The sequence below is a fragment of the Microtus oregoni genome, unplaced genomic scaffold (genome assembly GCF_018167655.1).
Source record: "Microtus oregoni isolate MIOR12 unplaced genomic scaffold, Mior012 000013F_ref0000133, whole genome shotgun sequence".
Taxonomy (NCBI): Eukaryota; Metazoa; Chordata; class Mammalia; order Rodentia; family Cricetidae; genus Microtus; species Microtus oregoni.
Window position 1 is genome coordinate 30,973,602 of NW_024543072.1, and position 22,304 is coordinate 30,995,905.

General features: G+C 45.3%; 1 protein-coding gene across 6 annotated transcripts in view; it reads left to right on the forward strand.

The window, feature by feature from the left end:
• The window catches only part of Pbx1 (PBX homeobox 1), a 310,086-nt gene that overhangs the window by 272,819 nt on the left and 14,963 nt on the right, over nucleotides 1-22,304 (forward strand). For 4 of the 6 annotated variants that reach the window (XM_041662262.1, XM_041662259.1, XM_041662261.1 and 1 more), the window contains one exon: nucleotides 2,401-7,500. The exons of the other annotated variants lie outside the window; for them this stretch is intronic. Coding sequence is in view for 3 of the 4 variants with exons in the window: in XM_041662259.1 (XP_041518193.1) it covers nucleotides 2,401-2,493 (93 nt within the window). In the remaining variant the exon portion in view is untranslated. Of the gene's footprint in view, nucleotides 1-2,400; nucleotides 7,501-22,304 lie in introns of those variants that run through there. 6 annotated transcript variants of the gene reach the window in all.

Genomic DNA, 22,304 nt, shown 5'->3' on the forward strand with positions numbered 1-22,304 from the left:
GCTGTCACTCTGGTGCTTCCCACAATGGTGGCCATGATGAATGGCTCGAATAGCCTTCTCAAGGGTCACCTCAGAGTTTGTATCCTCTGTAGAGTATATCCATTCCCAATGTTCCAACAAGACACAGTATTGCCCTCATGGAAGCACTCACCTTCTTCTCTTTCTTGTTCCTTCTTTTTTTAATTAAAAAAAAAATGAGCAATATATTCTGATCATGTTTTCCCCCTCCTTGGCCACTTTCCACCTACCCAATATTCTCTCTCTCTCTCTCTCTCTCTCTCTCTCTCTCTCTCTCTCTCTCTCTCTGTCTCACACACACACACACACACACACACACACAAATACACACAAATTAGACACCAAAATGCAAGAAAAGAACAGTAACAACTAAAAACCCAAACAGAGATATATAAGATAAAAATTCTCCAAAAATACCATTGAGTTATTCTTGTGTGGACCTTCTACTGTTGGGCTTGGTGAGTCTACCCTTAAGTGTGGTTAATATGCCCAGAGAGACTCCATTGCAGAAGACTAATTTTTCATTTGCAAGTAGGTATCAATTGCAGATAACTTCTTGGTTAGGGGAGGGGAGTCATATCTATTTCATCCTGGCAGTGCAGGAACCCCATCTGACTTGAACCTGTCCAGGCCCTGTGGGTACTGCCACCTGCTTTCACATGTACAGCGGTCCTGCCGTGTCTGGAGGACACTGCTCCCCTGGTGATCCACCACATCTGGCGTTTACAATCTGTCCGCCTCATCTTTCACACAGGCTGTGAGCCTTGGCGTGGAGGAGTAGATGAAGACATCCCATTTCGGACTGAATGTTCCAAAATCTCTCACTCTCTGTACACTGTCCAAGTTTGGGGTCTATGCATTAGTTTCCATCTACTGCAAGAAGAAGCTTCTCTGATGACGAATGAGCAAGGCCCTGATGTATGGGTATAGGAAAATGTCATAAGGAATCATTCTGTTGCTATGTTTCTTTAGCAAAAGAATTTAGTGTTTGGTTTCTCCCTGTCCTATCTAGTCTCAGGTTCTTGGCCACCCCAGCAGGGTCAATCATGTCTTCCATCTCATGGAGTAGGCCTTAAGTCCCATCAGAGTGATTGGTTACTCTCACATTGATGTTGCTATTGCACCAGCGTATCTTACAGGTAGGTCACTAATGTAGCTCACAGGCTAGCTGGATGGATGATTACCTTTCTCTTCTGGTAACATGCAGAGTACCTTCCTGTTCTGCATATACTAGTCAGTGGGAGTAAGCCTCCAGTTAGACACCAACTCAATGTCTCGGTGTCAGAGGAGATAGATGAGCATCATCTTCATCTACAGGACCTTATCATCAGTTTGTGGAGAGCAACCAGTATCCTTGGCATCAGACTGAGATGTTTGGGGGATTTCCGTGGGGCCCTTTTGGCCAATGATTTAAGTAGATGTAATCTGTTCCTGGCACTGGAGGTTTCCCTTGGTGGTATAAGATGTCTAGTTGGGGCCTTGTCTCCCTCGTTATTTGGTGACTCCATTTATATTTCTTCATGTATGTATATAATTACTCCATTTATATTTCTTTCATAAACTATATAATTTAGGAAGCTTCTTTAGTTTCAAGTTTTCATATGGTCCCTCAAATGGCCCTTAATATTATTTGTCCCTCCCCATATTCCCTCCCTTGCTCCTCTCTTCCCTCCCACTTCCAGTTTAATCCTCCCACTCCAGTCTTCCCCCTCTCTCTTCATAACAATATATCCTACTAAGTACATTAGTTCCCAAAGCTCCAGCAAAACATTGCCCTCATGGAAATCCTCACCTTCTTAACAACAGGCTCCACTGTTGATTAGGCTCCGTCTTGAATTATAGGTCATCCACGGTCTTGTCTCAGCTCCTTTCTTGAGTACACGAACTATACTCACTCATCACCATGCACCAAAGAGATTCTAGACTCTGGCATCAGGACACACAGAGCCAGGAAGAACTTAAGCATCTAGGCCATCCTTCTTATTCCTCAGAGGGGAACCAAAGCCAGCCATGTTTAGGAGCTTTACTCTCATCAGTGGCTCGTTGTTGCCAAGATTAGAACCAAAACAGAACCCTCCGGTCTCATGACTAAAAGACAGTTGTTTCTCCATAGATAGCTGGAACCGAACTGCAGACTCTTGGAGAACTACAAACACATCACACAAGTGGGAGGTGTCAGCACCGGATTCAAAGGCTCACTGGGAGGAAGAGCTTATCTGAGGGTGGGGGTACTATTATCATCCACAACGCTATGTGCCCATTTTATGGGTGTCCCCATGTGCCAGGTGCCAGTCCCTTCCGCAAGTTGCCTCATTGTCATTGTCTGCTCAAAACGGCCACCTGATCACAGAGGACTGACTTCTCTCCCTTTTTCCCTTCTAGGCTAATGGAGGTTGGCAGGACGCTACTACCCCTTCATCAGTGACCTCCCCTACAGAAGGCCCTGGCAGTGTTCACTCTGACACCTCCAACTGATCTCCCAGCAATCGCATCCCGGCTGACCCTGTGCCGCAGTTGGGGCAGGGGCAGGAGGGAGGGTTTCTCTCCCAACGCTGAAGCGGTCAGACTGGAGGTCGAAGCAATCAGCAAACACAATAAGAGTCTCCTTCTCTTCTCTTCTTTGGGATGCTATTTCAGCCAATCTGGACACTTCTTTATACTCTCTTCCCTTTTTTTTCTGGGTAGAAGCCACCTTCCCCTGCCTCCAGCTCTCAGACTGGTCTCTGTCATCTTCCCTGGCCCTGGCCCTGTCCTCTGTTCTAGACTCCCCAGGTTCCTGCCCTCTATTATATCGCTGAAGGATATTTTCAACAATTAGAGGAATTTAAAAAGAAAAAGAGCAAATTACAAAGAAAACAATAAACGTATTTGTATGTTTTCATGCTGGTGGTTTGAGGAGCCAAATTTACCTCACTCGGAGCCCTCACCCCTATGTTGACAGGCAATCCTTCTGTCTCTCTTGTTATTCTCACTACCTCTTAGCAGGAATACACCACACTGCCCTACTCATTCCAGGCCACTCTGTCTCCATTTGCCCCTTCTTTCTGGGAACAATCCCAGTTTCTTTCTCTTCTTTCTGGCCCCAGGTGTTTGCTGGGGACTGCCATAGCTGGCCTTCTAAGGTGCCGCATGTCGCAGTGTAGCTCATCAGATCAAATCCCAGGCAGGGAGCCAGGCCGGGGGGGGGGGGGGGGCGAAGGACGCACAGGATTCCTACCAGCTTTCCCATCTTCTTAGGAACAGTTCTTGGTCTCAGAGGCACAGTCCATAGAAACCATTAAACACTTGGGCAGCAATGTTCCGAACCTCACACAAGCCGGATCTGAGAAAGCTATCCCGATGGCTGCATCCGTAAAGAGTGAAGGCATCTCATCCTGAAAGGCTTCACTGTCCCTTCCTAGACACGTGCACACATATGTCACATACACACAGGTGGACACACACAACCTGACACCTTTGCTTGGCAGGATGCTACTCCCTTTTATCACAGACCTCCCCTCCAGAAGGCCCTGGCAGTGTTCACGCTCATGCCTCCAACTGATCTCCTGGCAATCTCATCCTGTGCAAATGTATACATTAGCAATCATATTACTTTACTGGTGAGCCTGAGAGAGAAGCATAATGTGCCCGGGGCTTCTAGGACCCGCCCTTACGCACTTACCACAGCGGAATGCACAGGCGTTTATTGGCGTGCAGGTCAGGGTTCAAGTATAAATAGTTTTCATTCCCACCACCTCTGGAGCTCTCAGGGAGCCAGGCACAGGACTCACCATGTCTATGATGGATTTGGCTGCTTTGTCTGTGTTTTTATGACATTATCTTTTCAAAACATTATAGTACAGTGTGGTCTTGTTCTTGGCTTCTTCCTCTGAAGGAGAGAGTGGTATAGTATGTGGTTCAGGTGAACTTTTTACTGATTAATTTGAAGACATAACAATCATAGAGTAAGAGTGATGGGTTTTTTGTTGTTGTTGTTGCTGCTGCTGTTGAAATAATCACAGTAATCTGAATACCGCGGGATTGAAAGAGAATAACATTTTCTAGAAAGGTAGTCTTGCTTTTGACTTGAGCTTAAATTCCCCAGTCAGCTCCTCCAGCCTTAAAGATGGTAACTTTGCCAGTAGATTAAGTGGCACATGGTCAGATAATTTGGGGGCCTCATGCCCATCATCTGTAAAATGGGAACTGTTATGCTTGGCTTACCAAGGGGCTTTTAAAAGGCCCAGGAGACTGATTTTGTTTATATTTAATCTCTAGGTCTGATGGTCAAGGAGAGCAATGCCCCTGTGATGAACTGTGTCAGGCTAGGGCAGAACAAGACATGGTTTTCTTGTTCTAATTTCTGCTCGTGGTCTTGTTGTCTTCAGCATAATGACAAAGCGTTGCTTTAGAGACTTTCTGCTCTGATTTGGTTTGGGTCTATTAGTCTTCTTAGGATAGAGAAGAGATTCGAACCTAGACAGGTGGAACTTTATTTTATTAGCTCTTGGTTGACTCTAATATGTGGCCTTCCCAGTGCCTGTCACTGTCACAGCCAATCTGCTTCAGAGACTTCTGGGAAGAATTACAAGAACTTGAAGGCTACGAAACCAGCCCACAAAGTCACACGCATGCCACATAGCGCTGCGATGACTGGTAGGAAGCTTGCTTCGTTTGTGTTTAGAGGAGTAGAGCCTGAGTAAAGGGAAACCTGAGGGGATGGATATTTAAAGATGATGCAGAAAGTAATTATTTGGCAAATGAAAATCTGTCTAGCCAACCCAGGTCCCTAGAAAGACTGTCAACTAACCCATGCCATGCTCAGAAAAGGGTGTCTAGGAGGGACATCATCCCCAGTCTATACAGTGATGAGAACCAGTGGCCTTTGTCTTTGTGGCAGGAATATATTGAAACTACTCATACAAACATGGCTGGAGCTCCTCATTTAACATGGAGCAAAGTGAGAAGAATGACTCCAGATCTGGCCTGAACACATGAAAGGGATGAGTGGAACAAGCGAAAGCAGGGCTGCCTTCACACAGACAGCTTCTCTCCAGGCAGTAGCAGCCCCATCCAGCACTTCACCAGACCTTTTCTCGGCCCAACACTCCAACATCCAGGTCTCTGTTGTCAAGCAAGGCTAGAGAAAGCTGGCAGCCTCAGGATAGGAGTGGAAAGCGCGTGCCTCTAGACACCCAACTCGACCCCTAAATTCCATGCCCCAGGATGCCTTCACATTTGAAGTACAAATGGGGGTACCCCATTTCCCCCAGCAGCAGTTTTCTCCTGAGACTGGCAGTGACCTTGGTTGTGTCACCGTTGTTACATTTGATTGCCTCTTTCTCCTCTTCCCACTGGAGCAGAACAGACTCCTTGGCAGCAGTTCAGCCTCCTGGCACCTTCCTTCCACTTCTTTCCCTCTGGTAGTGGTACTGTATTATTATTATTGTTATTATTATTAATTTTTGGTTGCCTTTTCTCACACCTACCTTCACCTCTTTCCTTCTCTTTATTTTTCTGCCCAGAAAAACCTGACTTCGATACCAAAAAAAGATAAAACTACAGAAACTCAAATTTAAAAAAAAAAAACTTAAGAAAAAAAAAGTAAAAAAAAAACTCAACAATTCTTTCAGCTTTATTAACATTTTCCATCGTTTCTTGCGACTTGTGTCTTGTTCTTTGTAGTATTGATGACGAACATTTGATAATGAATGTTCTTGTATATTCAGATAAAGAAAAAAAACCAAAAATGCGGTCTGGATTTAATAGTGTTTATAATAAAAATTTTAAAAATGACCCTCATAGCACGCAAAACAGGAAGGGGAAGTTCCCCTTCTTTCTGTGACAATACACATCATTCCTGCATTAGTTTTTAACACCAAACTACCTATGTTCTTCATTTCCCCCCATTTTTCTTTTTATTTTCTTGCATTTGTGAATTAGTTCAAGAATGCTAGAAAAGTGTCAAGTTGTGTACATCCATTTCTTCTTTCACAATGTTTAAAAGTGACCGTAATTCATTTTGTAAACTAAAAAAAAAAAAAGAAAAAAAAGAAAAAAAAATAAGGTTGGAATAGTGACATAATAGGTGTAACCTAACTCATTATGTTTATTAATTTTGAGACCCAGAAATAAATTCTTTTTCCTTTCTTTATTCCTGCTCTTAAAAATACAAAAAAAAATAGTTTTGTTTTGTGTTATTTTGGTTTTGTTTATTTTGGGGGGGGGTGCTTTTCTTTCACTCTCCGGGTTGTGGGTCTTTGCTGGTTTTATTCCTTAAGTATGTATACAAGGTGATGTGACGAGGGGCCGCTGTAGGGGAGGCTGCTTCGTGCTCTGCTTTGCTTCAGCCGACGTCAGAAACAGTGGTAAATCCCAGGGCCACAGGCCCTTGCTTTCTTGCATGTCCAGGATGTGTGGCACCCCTGTAGTCCCCAAGATAATGAGACAGAGACTTGCTTCTCTCAAAACTCACAGAGTCTGTCCAGGGAAATTCTTAAACCAGAAGGAAAGACGTTTTGCCTTCGTTGATTCTGAGTGTCTTTCTTTCCCCTGAATGGCTTTCTTTCTCCTTGATTAACGTCAATCGTCCAGGGGAATGCTTCCTACAAGACAGGATTTTTCTCCTGGCAGAACTTCACCGGAGGCACTGCCATGGTGGGTACCATTACCAAGTAGTGTAGAGCCAGGAAGCAGACCCCAGGCTCAGGATCCACATTCGCCAATTCTGGGTAGAGAGTTGGTGAGTGATAAGTCGGAGTCCAGACTGCAGATTGAATGCTAAAACGCTGGTTTCTGAGTCACTGATGGTGCCCCCGTAACTAACCTCCTATTAGACTGATGTCTGTTTAAACTGCAAAGCAGGCTTCCTCAGAAATTTAGTATTAGTTCTAGGGAAAAAGAAAGCCACGTTGTTGGACAGAAGGTCAGTTTTGGACATCGCTCCTTCAAACATTCAGATGATCAGAAAGCAGACAGAATTCCAGCCAAATACATGAAGAAGAAAAGAACCCCTCCAAGTTGTGGAGCTGTGCTGTAGGCAGCTGTGCTCTTGTTTCTGCCCTGAGAAAGGCAACCTCTTCACATCACCTTTGTGGTTTCCAGGCTAGCTCAAAGCTTTCTGGAAACCCCTATTTTTTTTTTTTTTGTAAACTTTTTTCCCCTCTTGTTAAAATAAATAAAACATTGAATGTTCCCCCTCTTTCTCTCTATGACTTCTTCCCTTTGTGGGTTTCATTTTGAAGTGTTTCCCTTTGGTTGTTGATTTTATCGCCTACCCCCTCCGCCTCATTATTGAGAGTATAAACTTGCAAAGCTCTGCTCTACTTTGGTTCCAAAAGCTTAAGCTTTTCCGCTTCTGCGAGAGCACAGGCTTCTTTCCCCTTTGATTCCAGCTGAACTTTTGTGTTCTCTAATGATACTAACACGATGTAGGTTTTACAGTCTCCTAATTTGTACTGGTAATGCAGATTCCAAATAAATAGTTTCTTTTGTTGCAAAATATATATACATACACTTGTATTTTGTGTAGATTTCTTCTTCTGTGTTGGCAACTTCGCTTCCCACATGGGCCTGGGTTACTGTAGTTTGTCCTCTAAATAGTTGCCCTAGTCTAGACCATCAGCTTTACAAAGTGAGGGAGGGAAAGGAGGGAGAAACGGAGGGAGGGAGCAATGGAGAGAAGGAGGGAGGGAAGAAGCCATAATAAAATCAACTCTACTGAAGGACAGAGTAACTTACCTGTTTTCTAAGTCGTGACTATTTGCCCAATGGGCTATCTTTGCCTTCTCTGGAAGGGTCTGGTCGTAAGGGAAATTGCAATTCTCAAGAGATGCTTCTAGGGAAAGAATCTAGATTATAAGTAATACTTCTGGACCCTCCAAAGTATTCTAGATGTCACTCCAGGAAATCTGCTCACCTGCAACTGGTTATGTCTCTGGTCCCATTTGAAGCATTCAGCCTGATAGTTTGTATCCACTGGGACCCTGGCTAGGTTACCATGTGCCAGTCAGTATTTGATGTGTTTTAGCATCCACACTGTAAGTCCATGCTTCCGCCTCCAACATCATGTTTCTGTCTTTGGAGTGAGAAAGATCTAATTACCTGACTTGACTGACAGTTAGTCCCTCCGAAAGCACCCTGCTGAACAAACATTACATTCCCATTTCCATGCTCCAAGGCCTCTATTTTCAAGGTCCCCAAGGAGAACAGGTGAAAGCTGAGGTAGCAACCATATACCTACCCCCATCCCAATCATGATTCCAATTAACAAAGACTAGACCAGCAGAGAAGCAGTTGGAATTGAATTTTCTTTTTTTTTTTTCCAATTGAACAAGCTGAGTGTCAATGACCTTAAAAGAATAAAGCTAGCCATTAGTGATTTTGAAAACTTTACCAGAAGCCACACCAAGCTTCAGGTACTTCCTTCAAATTTCAGCATAGAAACCCATTGACAGGTGAAAGGCACAAACGGATTAAGTTATTCTCCAATTATTTGGAAATGTGTGGGCCTTATCTACCAACATGGCACCTTCATTAGAATTCACTGGAGTCATGCGAAACTACTGGAAAGACTAAACCAGAAGTGTGTAATGCCTTACATACAAAATCAAATGTCTTTTCTGCTATTTAATAATTTGAAGACGTGTTCTAGTCAAAGGGCCTCCTCCCAATATGGTGACCAGCTCCTTTGTGGCTCATCAACCACATGTGTGTCGTCTTCCACATTTAGCCAGCCAGTGGAAGGGACATGAAGAAGGCTTACCCATTTCTTGAAAACCTTGACCGAGAGTTGTATTTATATTTCCAAAGGTCAGGCCTAAGGATAATAGTGGGAGCCTGGAAAACTATTCCCTAGCTAGGCAGCCACTTCCTGGCAGTAATTCTACATGATAACTTTCTGAGTGACTGGCCGGGTGACCGAGCGTGAAAACAAAAGACAAGCTCGCGTGTCGGTGTCACTGAGTGGACACACTCCAGGTGGAAGACTGTTAGCTGCCGTTCTGGACATGGCTACATTACGCCTCAGTGGGAAAGGGTTGAGAAAGGGGCAACTCATATGGAGAGATATCCAACCCAGTATTTTCTTCTCAAGGGAGAAGAAATAAAAGTACCCCTTTTATGGAAATGTGTGAATGGAAAGGAGGAAGATAAACTGTTCTTTAATATCTTCTCATTTGTTTTTTTTTTGTTTTGTTTTTTTGTTTTTTTTTTTATTTTTCGAGACAGGGTTTCTCCGTAGCTTTTGGTTCCTGTCCTGGAACTAGCTCTTGTAGACCAGGCTGGCCTCGAACTCACAGAGATCCGCCTGCCTCTGCCTCCCAAGTGCTGGGATTAAAGGCGTGCGCCACCACCGCCCGGCTTCTCATTTGTTTCTAAACTTGGTCCTTACCACATAATTTGTGATCAGTAGGAAGAGGGAGCTACTGAGAGCAACAACAGCCTTGTCTCACCTTCACAAAGTCACACTTTTGTGTTCATATCGATGCCTCAAAGAATCATGGCTGGTGGTCAGCAGTCAACTTAAAAGAATGTAGTCTATGCCCTAATTAATTCATGCTGTAACAAAGCATCTCCCATACTATAATTTATAAACAATGAAATCAAATAGAATTAACAATGAAATCATATTGCCCATTGTTCTGAAAGAGCAAGGAGGTGGGAGCTTGGAAGTCTCATGTGGTTTGCTTATGGACAGTGCCTGTCTTGGATTCCCCGGGGTCTCTTCTATAAAAACAACAGTATCATTTTAAATTTTCTTCCCTCTTGACTGAACCTCGCCTCAAAGCCCTCACCTCGTATGGAAGCCTGGAGTCCAACATAGCATCCAGGGTGGGCATCACTTAGACCATAACCAATCTAAATTGTGAGATCAAATCTGCTCGCTCACAATCCATACATTCCTACATAGCCTTGAAAATTTCTACCAATTTCCACTTTGGAAAATCAAACGCAGAAAATATCGTATTATATCTGTTTGGTGGCGAAGGTATAGCCTGCCTTCCACATTCGAACCATTTTCTGAGAAATGGCACAAGAACTCCATTCTATGGAGTTGCCCACTGGGTGAACTCAAGAAGTTTGTGCCTGTGTTTCTCCTCTGAGGAACTATCGGGAAGGGAAGAAGGAGGCTGTGTAGCAAGAGCTTCTCTGTTATTCCTGCAAAGAAACTAAGGTGTGACCATCAAGATGAAAATGCAGAAGGACCACTGTGCCTAGCCGGTGGTAGTGGGTGGCTTCCCACCTCAGATAGACTTCCTGACTCCAGCATTGGGTGGGAGGAGGATGAAGGAAGAGAAGTCAGAAAAACCCTGGGACAGCAGTACCACCGCCCAGGGCCACATGCTCTGGAGAACCATCGTCTTTGTCTTCCTGGGACCCAGGCAAGGCGTAATTCCGATGGCTTTGGGTAGACCAGGTAGCCGAATCGTTAATGTTTTGGGTTTTACTGTGCCCTAAGCCAAAGTCACTCCCCCACCCCTCACTATCCAGCCAAATTTCTAATCTAGCTCAGCAGTTATCAACATGCATTCCTTCATAACATAAAAGGCCCCAAGCGCTGGTATGTATTCAAATATGAATCTTTCATTAATAAGTACCCAGAGAGAAATTAAAGTTCAAAATAAAATCTTCCTCCTCTTATAAATTAAAATCCGAAAGGATGTTAATCTACAGCTCATCGTCTCTGCCTTCCTGCTGTGCTCATTATGTCTAAGCGCACTCACAGCCTCCACTGCCACAAGTGGGGTCTAGAGCCTTCACCTTAATGAGGCAGTAGGGGCCTCACCTGCTGGAATGAGACAGCTGTCCTGGTCCCTCCAAAGCTCAGTTCATCTGACATCGAGTCTCTCTAGTATTCCACTTTTTTTTTTCCTAGAGAACAACTTGCAAAACATATGAACATATGAGCTGTATCCTTTGACCAGCTTTATCCACAACACCGAGAAAACACCAATAGCAAAACAAAGTAGGCAGGACCCAGTGTCGTGTGATGGCTGGTGATGAATGACATTAGCAGAGCTTTGACAATTTGGTGAGAAATCAAGGGAACTAGAGAGTACACAGAAAAGGTAAGAGTTAAAATATTTAATCTTGCAGTAGCAGTTGTTGGGTAAAGACTGTCATGTTGAGAAAAAGCCACCAATAAGAGGTTAATCTCACTCTGCTTCCTATGTCCTCAGGGAAACAACCCAACCTATGCATGTTGCCTCCTCTCTCCAAGAATGACCTTTGAAATATTCATGGCTTTGTGCAAGTTTCAGAAATGGAAAAGTGGGTCCACTCTAGTCCACAGACTGACTTGAGGCTCCCTTCCTTGCCAGACATTCATATACATATATAAAATTTCATCCCATTTCCATCTCCCGTTAAGCGCTGCACACACACCCAATCTCAGGTCCTTATGCCGCTGTGGTTTCTGCTTCTTCCTTGGCTACGAGGTCCAGCCTATGACCCGTCTGCTATTCCCCCCGTCTCAGGCAGAATCAGCTGCCAGTTGCTGAGCCCAAGCTCTGCAGACACTGCAGGACCCCACCTTCCTTCAGCTCTGTGGGCCTAAGCTTGAGTGACAGGGGCTGCCCCGTGTTCACAGTAACTGTTCTGACCTTTGCTCCTAATGATTCCCCCCTTGTCTTCCGCAACTCCTTTGAATCAAGCTGGAGATGTTTAAAATACTCTGGATCCCTTCTTTCTCATTTCCTTCTCTTCTGTCTCTTGTGTAGAGGCTGTTCTCTTTGCTCTTGGACAGCCATATTTTCCTAAACTTTATTTTAAATCTCCCCGCCCAAATTCTGTCTCTGTCCCAAGTTTCCATTGTATCAAACGAGTCTTGCACAGCTCTGATTCCTCATACTCCACAATGCTGTCAGTAACGCCCCCAGACTCAGCCACTTGTACCCCAGCAGGCCTCTCCGACGTCACTTCTTCTCCATCAGGATCCCTCCAAAGGACCCATCTTCTGGTTTACACCTTTAGAACACATGGCTCATCCATTTCCCTTCACACAGAGACAGCGATAATAGAGCTCACTAGTAACCTTAAGTGTTTCACTCTGCTTTCCCTCAGTTACCCCTCTCCAGTGGGCCCACATTTTCTGGTAGCACCCAGGGCTTCTTCCCAAGTCTCTCATGCGAACATCTTTTACTGTACTCCCCATCAACTCCCTATCTGTTGGTGTGGTGCATTCTGGATTCCTTCCTGTGCAGTTTCCATGGTGTTTGCTCACTGAGCGCCTAACATCCGCATCAGACTGACCCCAATGTCCACTACTGTTACCTGGCTCCTTCCCGACATGGCTTCTGAACCCAAATGAGAGCTTTTCCATGCCAACCATTTCTCCAGCATCATGAAGGCATCTTAAAATCCACGCCAAAATTGACAGTAGTTATTCTGACTAGGGTTAGGTCTCAATGGGGCTCAGTATCACAGACTACCCCTGTATCAGGTTGTGTGTGCACCTGTCAAGTCTGGTCGGAGCTGTAAGTAGGTTACAATCCCCTCTTTAAGTTGGATAATTTGCTAAAACAACTATAGGACTCAGGTAGCTACTCCATTTCTGTGTCCTCATTTGCTATGAAAGATATAAACGGACAACCAGATTAAGAGGTACATAGGGTAAATGGATGGGCCCTGAGAGCAGAAGATTCTGTTCCCAAAGAGTTAGTGTGCACCTCCCCTCTGCATGGATATGTTCACCAGCTCAGTCCCAATTATTTAGGGCTTTTTGAGGTTTTGTTACATAGGCGTGAGGGACTAGATCGCAGACCACTGGTGGTTAACACAGAGGTTGAAGGTACCAAGGCTGAAAGTGCCAAGCTTATAGTCAGCCTGGGTCTTTTCTGACCAGCTCTATTCTAAAAGTGCCTAGTAGGCTGCTGATAGTTCCCTCCTTAGAACAAAACACTGTCCTGTCATTCACCACTCAGGCAATCACTCAGGAAATTCAGTTGTCCTAAATGAAGACCTGGTACATGTGGAATACCTCTAACCTGAAGATCCGGAATCCAGTGTACCCCAAGATATGGGAACTGTGAGCACCAACATGATACCACAGTGCAAAACTCTACACCTGGCTAAAAAATATATAGCGCTAAAAAATATATAGAATTATTTATAGCCTAGGAGTATATGGTATATCTAATACGTAAATAAATTATGTGTAGGGTTTGATCTTCTTCCCAATGTATGTCATTATATCTAAACAAAGTATTTCAAAATCTGAAAAACTATAAAGTACAAAAATACAGCTGATCCTGAGCATATCAGACAAGGGATACTCAGCCTGTTTGTGTTTCCCATTTTATCACTAGGGTATATAGCCTTTGATGGATTGTTTAATCTCTCTGTGTCTCCATTGCCTTCGCAATGAGATATCGTTAAAATCGGTAGCTACCTCATAGGGCTCCTGGAAGGATTAAATGAGTTAATACATGAAAAGCACTCAGAGCAACACCTATCAAACAGTAAAGGTGACAAATGTGTTCCTTATTAGTGTCATTCCTCCAATATATTTCACCGACACATTGTCATCCTTGAACTATTACCAATTAGAATAGCCTCCTCGTTCCAGCTTCCATTGTAAAGAAATATTAGCTATGATTATCGACTCTCCCTCTTCCCTTCCTCCCCACGTTCCTCCTATTCCTCCTCCCCCTTCCTCCTCTGCCCTCCTCTTTCTCCTTCTGTTTTTTTTTCAATTCTTCTAGCCTGACGGCTAACAGATCCCCAACCTGTCATTTCTCTGGAGGCTTGGCACATCTTGCCTCATTTCTCCTTGACTTCCCCACAGCTTCTATTTTGATCACAAAATTGCAAATTAAAAAATTATTTATCTCATTTCCTCTTGAAAATCCTGGTGAATTCTTAGGGGCAGGGAAGACCAAGTGTGTATTGAAATGCCCTTGGTCGTGGTCTCTTGTCTCGACACTAGAAAAGTAATGAGGATGGGAGCTGTGGTCAGATAATGAATGCTGGTTGGCAGGGAAGACCTGAGCTGAACATTGAGTCTTTCTGGGGAGGTGACCCTGTAGGCCGTGGGGAAGTGGGAACAGAGCAGTGATGGTATGATGTGACTCACATTTCAGAATATGACTTTAGCAACTGCTGTACATTGGCCATAGGCAAGCAAGTTTGTAAATAAAGAGCCACTGAGGAGGTGATGACAGGATTTGGGGTCAAAGATGATGTGGCATGGCCCCAGAAAAATCCTGATACCATAACATGTACATTGCAGGAGCTGGGGAGCTGACTCAGCTGAGCAAGCATGTGATGTATGAACTTGATCTAGGAAGCTACATTTAAAAAGCCATAGTGGGGACTAGTCCCCATGCTGGGAAGTGGAGACAGGTGGGTCCCTGGCATTTACTGGACATCCTGCCCAACTGGGTTGATGAGACTCAGGCCAATGAAAGGCTGTTTCAAAAAACACGGTAGACAGTTTCTGAGAAATAACACCCAAGGTTGACCCGTGACTTCACACATATGTACGCACGCACACACACACAGAGCACTTTGCTTTGATGGGGGAAATGTACAGGTTCCTTCAGCCCAGAAGGAGGATCTCCTTGTATGGCCACCTCCATGGATGTCCCTGCTCAACGCAGCAGATGAGCCCCAGGAACCAGAAGCCCCAAAAGTGCTCCGCTGATCCCATTCTTATAACGCTCGTGGGTTTCGTTGGAGCTGTTTACTATCTGCCTCCCTTGTGAATCGAGAGTTTCTCGAGCTCATTTTGCTTATCCTCAGTGGAAACGAAAAGGTAGATGAGACTTTATCCCAATTACAGCCTCAAATGGGATGGGATTGCACGAGGAGCCCCCACACTCACTGCAGTGAGTTCATGGTTGTCAGATGAATAAATAAGGAAAGAAATAGCAGAAGCCAAACCACCATGGGCTGGAGCTGCAGTATTCTTATTGGCAATGCTGGTATGCTGTGTGGCTTCACTCAACTCCCTACAAGTCCCCAACGCTAGACTCGGGCAGCACCATAGCCCATAGATAGCACAGTGCTGAGAGGTAAGGGTCATGCCGAAGCATGAGAGGCACAATTGTGGGATATTCCAGGAAGCAGCCAGTCCAGGATTATCCCAGGTTGCTCTAGGCATGTTCTTTTTTTTTCTGGAGTTATAGTTGTTGATGCAAAGCTATCTCCCTGGTGTCTCTGGGTGACATTTGTTACTTAGCTTCCCTGTCCTTAAATAGAACTCCTGTCCTTTTCGCTGGATTGCTCCTCCTTTGCTAATGCTCTGTCTCCCTCCAAGTCCCAGGAAGAGCACTTGACATTTGTTAGTGGCGCAAGAGCATCATTTGCTGCATGTGAATGGAAAACTAAGTTTCCCCAAAGGCTGGAGATGAGCGATGACCTCAGAGCTCCTCACCCTTCTCTTCCTTCTAGCACAGCAGCAAGCCCCAGCCATGCCGGGTCCTAGAGGAGAGCTGCCCCATCCTTGCTACACTCTACCTGGAGACCTGTTTCAGTCATTGCCGTGTATATCTCAAAGGTCAAAGGTCATGGGTGACAGAATAGGGTGAGGGGAGCTTTCTAGACCCCTGTGGAGCTGTAACATTTCACCAACCACCAAACTTTTCCTGATGCCTCAGTTGGATGTGCTCAGTGAAGAAGGCTGGGTCTGGGAAGACAGCTCCATTGGTACCGTGCTTGCCATAAGGGCTCCAGGAGTTCTATAAAAAGCAACGGTGCGCACTTGTAATCTCAATACTGGGGAAGTGGAGACAGGCAGATCCCCTGGGATTTACTAGCCATCCAGCCTAATTCCAGGCCAGGGAGGGACCCTGTTTTGAAACACAGATAAAGAACAGCCTGAAGAATGACATGGGATGTTGACCTATGGCCTCCATGCCTGTGCATGCACACCCACACACTCATGTCCACATGTCCACACATAGACACATATGCACACACACACAGACATACACACACACACACACACACACACACACACACACACACACACACACACTTCCCAGTCCTTCCAACGTCTATGTAATATCTACCGGCTATTCATAGGTTGATCTGGTCCTAATAGCACCTATAATAAAGACTACTGAGTTGGTCAGTAGGGTAGGCAATGTCTTCTTAAGTAACTACCTCAGAAGCTCAAGTTATCCAATTAACTGAGTATGTAATAATGGATAACAAAGAGAAGGCTAAGTTGAGAATCACTGGGGGCATGGTTAGCGGCAAGAGAAACTGGGAGTAGAACCTGCTGGCCAGTAATGTCAAAAGACAGTCTTCGGAGAAGTCACAGGTCAGAGAGTCAAAGTGTGTGTGTAGGGGGTGTGTATTTCCCCACCCTTTCTCTACGTGATAAGTGCACCTGCCCTCAGCACAGCTCACCCGTCACATCTACAGGCTTCCACCCTGCCACGGCTCCCTGAGAGTGCTGGTCCACAGCACTGCTGGCTTTTCCCACCTGTGTGTTAAACACCTATGAGCAAGGATCAAAAGTATTTGTAAAGCCAGGCTGTGGTGGCGCACGCCTTTAATCCCAGCACTTGGGAGGCAGAGGCAGGCAGATCTTTGTGAGTTCGAGATCAGCCTGGTCTACAAGAGCTAGTTCCAGGACAGGCTCCAAAGCCACAGAGAAACCCTGTCTCGAAAAACCAAAAAAAAAAAAAAGTATTTGTAAATGGTTGTATATTGAACAGACAGAGACCTTTTGGCCCATATTCCCTAAAAAAAAACTAATAACAAAACTGGGAATGGAGAGATGACTCCAAGGTTAAGAGTGAGTACCGCTCTTTCAGAAGAGTTCCCAGCAACCCCATGAGACGGCTCACAGTCGCCTGTAGTTACAGCTCTGATGCCTCTGACCTCCACAGACACCTGCATGCATGTACCCCTACACACACAAAAAGACAGACAGACAGCACACACACACATACACACACACAATTAAAAATAATTTTTAAAAATGACCATCAGTTAAGCAGCATTTACCTTGTAGTAAATGCTGTGTTATCCAGAAATGATTGAAAGTATAGTCAGACATACACAGGCTACATGAGAATACTATACCATTGTTTTCCAACACAGTCTTGGATTTGGTGTCTGCTTGGGTCCTAGAACCAATTCCTGTTAGATCCCAACAGGCTGTGACTCCCTATGAGACAGGCAGATCCTGACCTATATGGCTCATTTATTCATTTGCTTATTGATTATTGTTATTAATTGCTTATTGTTAGTGACATTGTACCTGAAATTAGGGATAGCAAAAGGAGGGCACTTTCTCTACCCTTAGAAAGAGGCTAGTCTGCTAAGATACAGAAATAGAAAACTGAGCCCCCATATTGAGAAGTGACAGTGGGACCTTGGGTTCATTTGCCACAGGGAGGAGCGACTTAATCCTGGTTAGCAACAGCAGGGTCTGGAAGAACTCAGAAGAGGAAGGGAGTGTGGGTGGATGGGTCCATTTAGAACCTGTTGTTCCCCGTGGTTAGCACCAGGACCTGTTGTTTCCCAAGGCCCTCAGCTCCTGGTCCCTAGCCCTTCTGCCTCCAGTGGCAGTCAGCGTAAATCTTTCTCGGAGAGTTGTTTCCCCTTGTGGTCATACAGTAACAGCCTACTAAACCTGCCGATGGGGTGAATTACGAGCCGGTCCCTCGAGCCCTAGCCTCTCTTGCCCGCAGAATGAATTGTGGAGCTCCAGGCTGCTGGGCTTTTTATTTATTTATTTGTTTGCTTTAGCATATTTTAATCTGGTCATTAAATTGCAATCTGCCACCCATCCCCAACTCGAGCTGTCTTCAGATGGAACAGATTTTTCACAGGTAATGATACCTATAAACTTCAGGGATGGCAGGCATCAGAGCAAACTGGAAGCGGGGGGAAATGAGAGGTTATGGAGACCCATCCCACCTGGCCCAACTTTGGCTATCCTGTTCCTGCTCCCACTGATTCCCTGCCTTTCACAGCACAGCTAGAGTGACCAGTGGTTCCTGAATAGCACCTGTGACCAGGCACAGTCTGGAAACCTGTGGAGGGAGGCAGAGGTGAGCCTCCACACCTTGTCCTTGCATGCATGAGATCACGCTGCTCCACGTTGTGCCAGACAGTAAAGATGTCACCCGACCCGCCTTTATGGTATCGCACAGGGACAGGCGTGCACTGATAAATCAAAGGCAAAGAGGATGCCAGATGGTGCCATAGTGATTGTATTCTCGAGGTCATCCTTCTCATCTGCAGTCGCTCTGTACTGGGGGGATTGCCATCTGACAACAGGGCCACCAACCTACAGAGGTGACACTTGTCACGGTTAGAACATTGGTACCACAGATGTGTCTAGCATTTCAAAAGTCGTACTGACATATTCCCCTGGAGTCTCACAAGCATTGTGTGAACACAAAGGGGCAGGTGTCACAATTCCCTCTCTGCAAGAAATAAAACCCAGACACAGGGACTATAAAGCAAAGTGAAAAAGAGTGTCCAGCTCATAGAAGTGTGTAACACCTGCATTTGAAGTCAGAGAGTCAGTTCATGTTACCCTAAAGCAGCCCAAATGCTCATTTCAAGGTTGGCTTATGAATCTCATCCAGGTCTTGGGAGCTTGAAGCTCCCACAGAGCAAGCAACATCAGAAACCTGTTGCCTCCTAATTAATCCACGTGCATCTCAGAGGTCCTGGCACTCAATGGTGCTTTCCAGGTGCAACTGTTTAGCAAGGCAGGAGAAGATGTGTTTATGTCAGTGCGCTTAGCATTAACTGGGCAGAGTGTTAGGGTTTTCCACTTGTCCACTTCTTTAATTTTCTCAACAGCTTTAAGTAGCTGCTGTAGTTCCTCTCATTGCAAAGGGAAACACTGAAGCCCGGGGAGGTTAAGCAACTTTCTAGAAGGCACAAAGTAAGAAAGCAGAGAAGCTGAGGGTCTGGTTTCAGTGTTCATGCTGCTAACGTTTGAGGCGTATGAGCTCTTCCTGGGCATACAGGTTCCTACTCGTGACCAGAACCCAAGCACAGCTGCATCAGCAAAGGCATTCCTGTTGGGAATGAGACTGGGAGCTGAGGAAGGTTAAGGAGAAAAGACATGAAAACAGTCATCTTCCTACACTAAAGAGTAGGGGGCTTTGCAAAAGATAAACTTTTAAAAACAGTGTTCCCCGTTGCCATCTGTAGCTTCAGGACACAGACACAAGGCACAGAGTTCAATCTGGAGGTCAAACGTGGGACTCTAAGGTTCTAGCTCCTGTAGCAGCCACCCAATCATGGCCTTCAAACAGTTGTACTGCGTTTAAAAAACAAATCCATTAACACCAAACTGATGTTTGTCCTCACTGCTGTATATGATTTGGTAACAGGGGTCATCACAGTGTAATTTAGAAGCTGGGTTTGCATGAATCAGATGCCTAGGCAACCTAATGTTGCTCTTCAGTCTCTGTCAGTCGAGGATGACAAAAATCCACCATCCCTTCTCCCTGTGACCAAGCACAGAGTCATCGACAGCATGGTAAGTGTCACCAGATGCCAGAACACTCTGATGACACGGCACAGCAACAGACAGGCTGGCGTGTGTCACAGCCATTGTGCCAAGACGTCACCTCAGGCTGACATCACTATTCACCATCCTTGCCGAGATTCGGAGGTGCCCAGACATAGCATTCTGATCTGGGCCCTGTGGCCCTTGACCTTTTGTTATTCTCAGAGTCATGTGTTCTGTCACCCATCTGGTTTCAGTCATGAACATCAAAGGATTTTGACAGTAACCTATGTGCCCATCACAATCCCTGACAGAGGGGGGATTTACTGCTAGTTTTATAGTTTGTACCCATACCGTTCCCAAATTAAGTAAAATGACCTCTAAGTTTGAGGTCCTAGGAGCTAGTGTGTGTGTGTATTCATATTTATGCTTTTTTATTTGTTTGGTTTGGGGTGTGTGTATTGTATGTATGTATGTGTGTGAGTATATGTGTATGTTTTGAAACAGACTCAGATTCTTTAATCCAGACTGGCCTTAAATTCATGACATTCCTCTTGCTGCAATCCAGGAGCTAGGATTATTGATGTGAGTTACCTATACCCAGCCTTTTTTTTTGCGATGAGATGGGGGTTAGGATCTTACTATGTTAAACTAGCCCTGAACTTGCTGTTTAGCCCAGTCTGACCTCAAACTTCTGCTTCTCTTACCAAGGACAAACTTTAAATAAATGGAATTTCAACAAATAAATAAATTATATGGCATCTGAGATTCAAAAGTGATGCCAACTTTCCCTTGGCCCATCCATATACTTTACAAGCTGGACATAGGTCTCTCTAACATCTAATTTGTAGGATCGGTCTTCTGATACAATGACTAATGACATTGTTTTGCAAAAGAGAAAGTCATGTATTAAATAGCAATAAGGGCTTCCGAGAAACCCCATTGGGTGCCTGGAATGAAGGGAAAGAGGACAGCACTAGAAAAGGTTCCCATTGCAACTGGGAAACTCGAGACTTAGAACGATGAGCTTGGTGCCTGGAGATCCTCAGCTTTCATAGCTCCACTCTGCTGTGTAGGAACTGAGAAGTCTTGATCAACCTATCCAACTTCCCCAGTGCCTTCTGAGATGTTGCCCCATCAGTAAAGCAGAGCCCTCTTGGGTACTAGGGACTACTATGTGCAAAGGACCCGGCCCAGGCCTGACACAGCAGACGGTTCATTCACTGGATCCTCTTCTATGCTTCTCAAAGTCTAATATTTGGCTCCAAACCCAGGGCAGGCTTTAAACTGGGCTGCGCAGAGAACAACTCAGATGCCATGCAGGAAAAGAAAGCACCCTTCCCAGTAACAGAGTACATTAAACTGTTGAGAAGAAAAAAACACCACGCATAGTCCGAAAATTCACACACAGGTGCCCAAGGCCAATGGCCCAGAATAGATGCACCCAGCCTATAAGACTGAGTGTCCCATCTCCATTGATGGCCTGGAAGATGTCCCTCTTTGTCTCTTCACACCATTCCTACCAGCTACACGTTTGGGAAATAGTTGCAAAAAGAATATTAAACAAACCCCAGAATCAACAGATACCCAGGAAGGAGAGGAAGGGGGAGGGGGAAATAAGTCAGCGACTGCTCGCCAACTGCTTCCTATGCCCTGTGGATTTCTTGTCAATGATTATTCAATCTCAGGCCTGACCTTTCTACTCTAAATAACACTGCAATATCAGCGCAGCCCAGCCCGCAGCTTTTGCAGGAAATTAACTGTATCTGGTTCTCACAGGAGACCCAAGAAATCCCCCCAGTCACTAAACCCAGACTGGCTTACAGACAAAAAGAACCAGCATTATCTTCTTCTCATACATTCCTCCTAATGCCCGTCTAAATATCACGGGGCTCCCAGCTGTTTAATTCTAATAAATACTCATCTATTCTCAAAACAGACAAATGTTAGGTCTCAGGTGGGTCTCGAGTGTTTTGTGTGGTAGGAAGAGAAAACGGGGCAAGAGAAAGAATAGGACAGCTTCTAGCCAAATGGTGGAGATTTCCAGACAGGTACCTTCCTAGCCTGAGAAGATGGCTAATGGTTTCTGGCAGAGCCCGAGTCTAAGGTGACTTCGAAATGGCCGTATTTATAGCCAGTGTCCACGTTGAGATGCCCTTTGTTCCTTTGGTGCAGTCTTGGTTTCTGAGCAGCCGTAAGTGGCAGCAGAATAGTGAAGGCTCCTGACCCAGCTGGTGTTGCATCCTGCCAGGGGGTGAGAGAGGTGTGGGAGGGGTGGCAGAAGCAGGCTTCACGGTGAAGTGGTAGGGTTCTGTCGGCTTCCCCACTCTGAGATTGAATCTGCGCCTGAGTTCAGATGGTTGCATCAGCCACAAGAGGCCTACAAGAGAGGAAAAGAGGAGAGGAGAGACCAAGATGTCCATGGGATCCTGGTTGATTTGCAAACAATAGTGTTTAATCCAAGGAGAAGGAAGACCTAGCATTCTGAGGGTGGGGAATGCCTGGATTGGGATCTGTGATGTGAAGAAATCCTCTCTGCTTGGTCCTTTTGGTCACCCATGAGTCCCAGCTAGCTTTAAACATACATCATGGTGTGGACTGAAAAAGAGACCCTCTTCCATGCCCCCAGACACTTGCTCGTAATCTGTGAACCTGGCAACCATGTCCAGGTAACAGCCAGCTGCTGGCGAACAAGATGCTCTCCCAGGAGGCAGGTGTGGGTTCCTATTCAGATGGTTCGATCCCTCTAAGGACCACCTACGACACTGACTCAGAGGCCTGTAGGCAGCAAGCTGTTACACATTTAAAGCGGCTGGAGATCTCAGTTGTGTCCAACTCCTCCATTTCCTCATCTAAGTCAGTGGTTCTCTGGGTG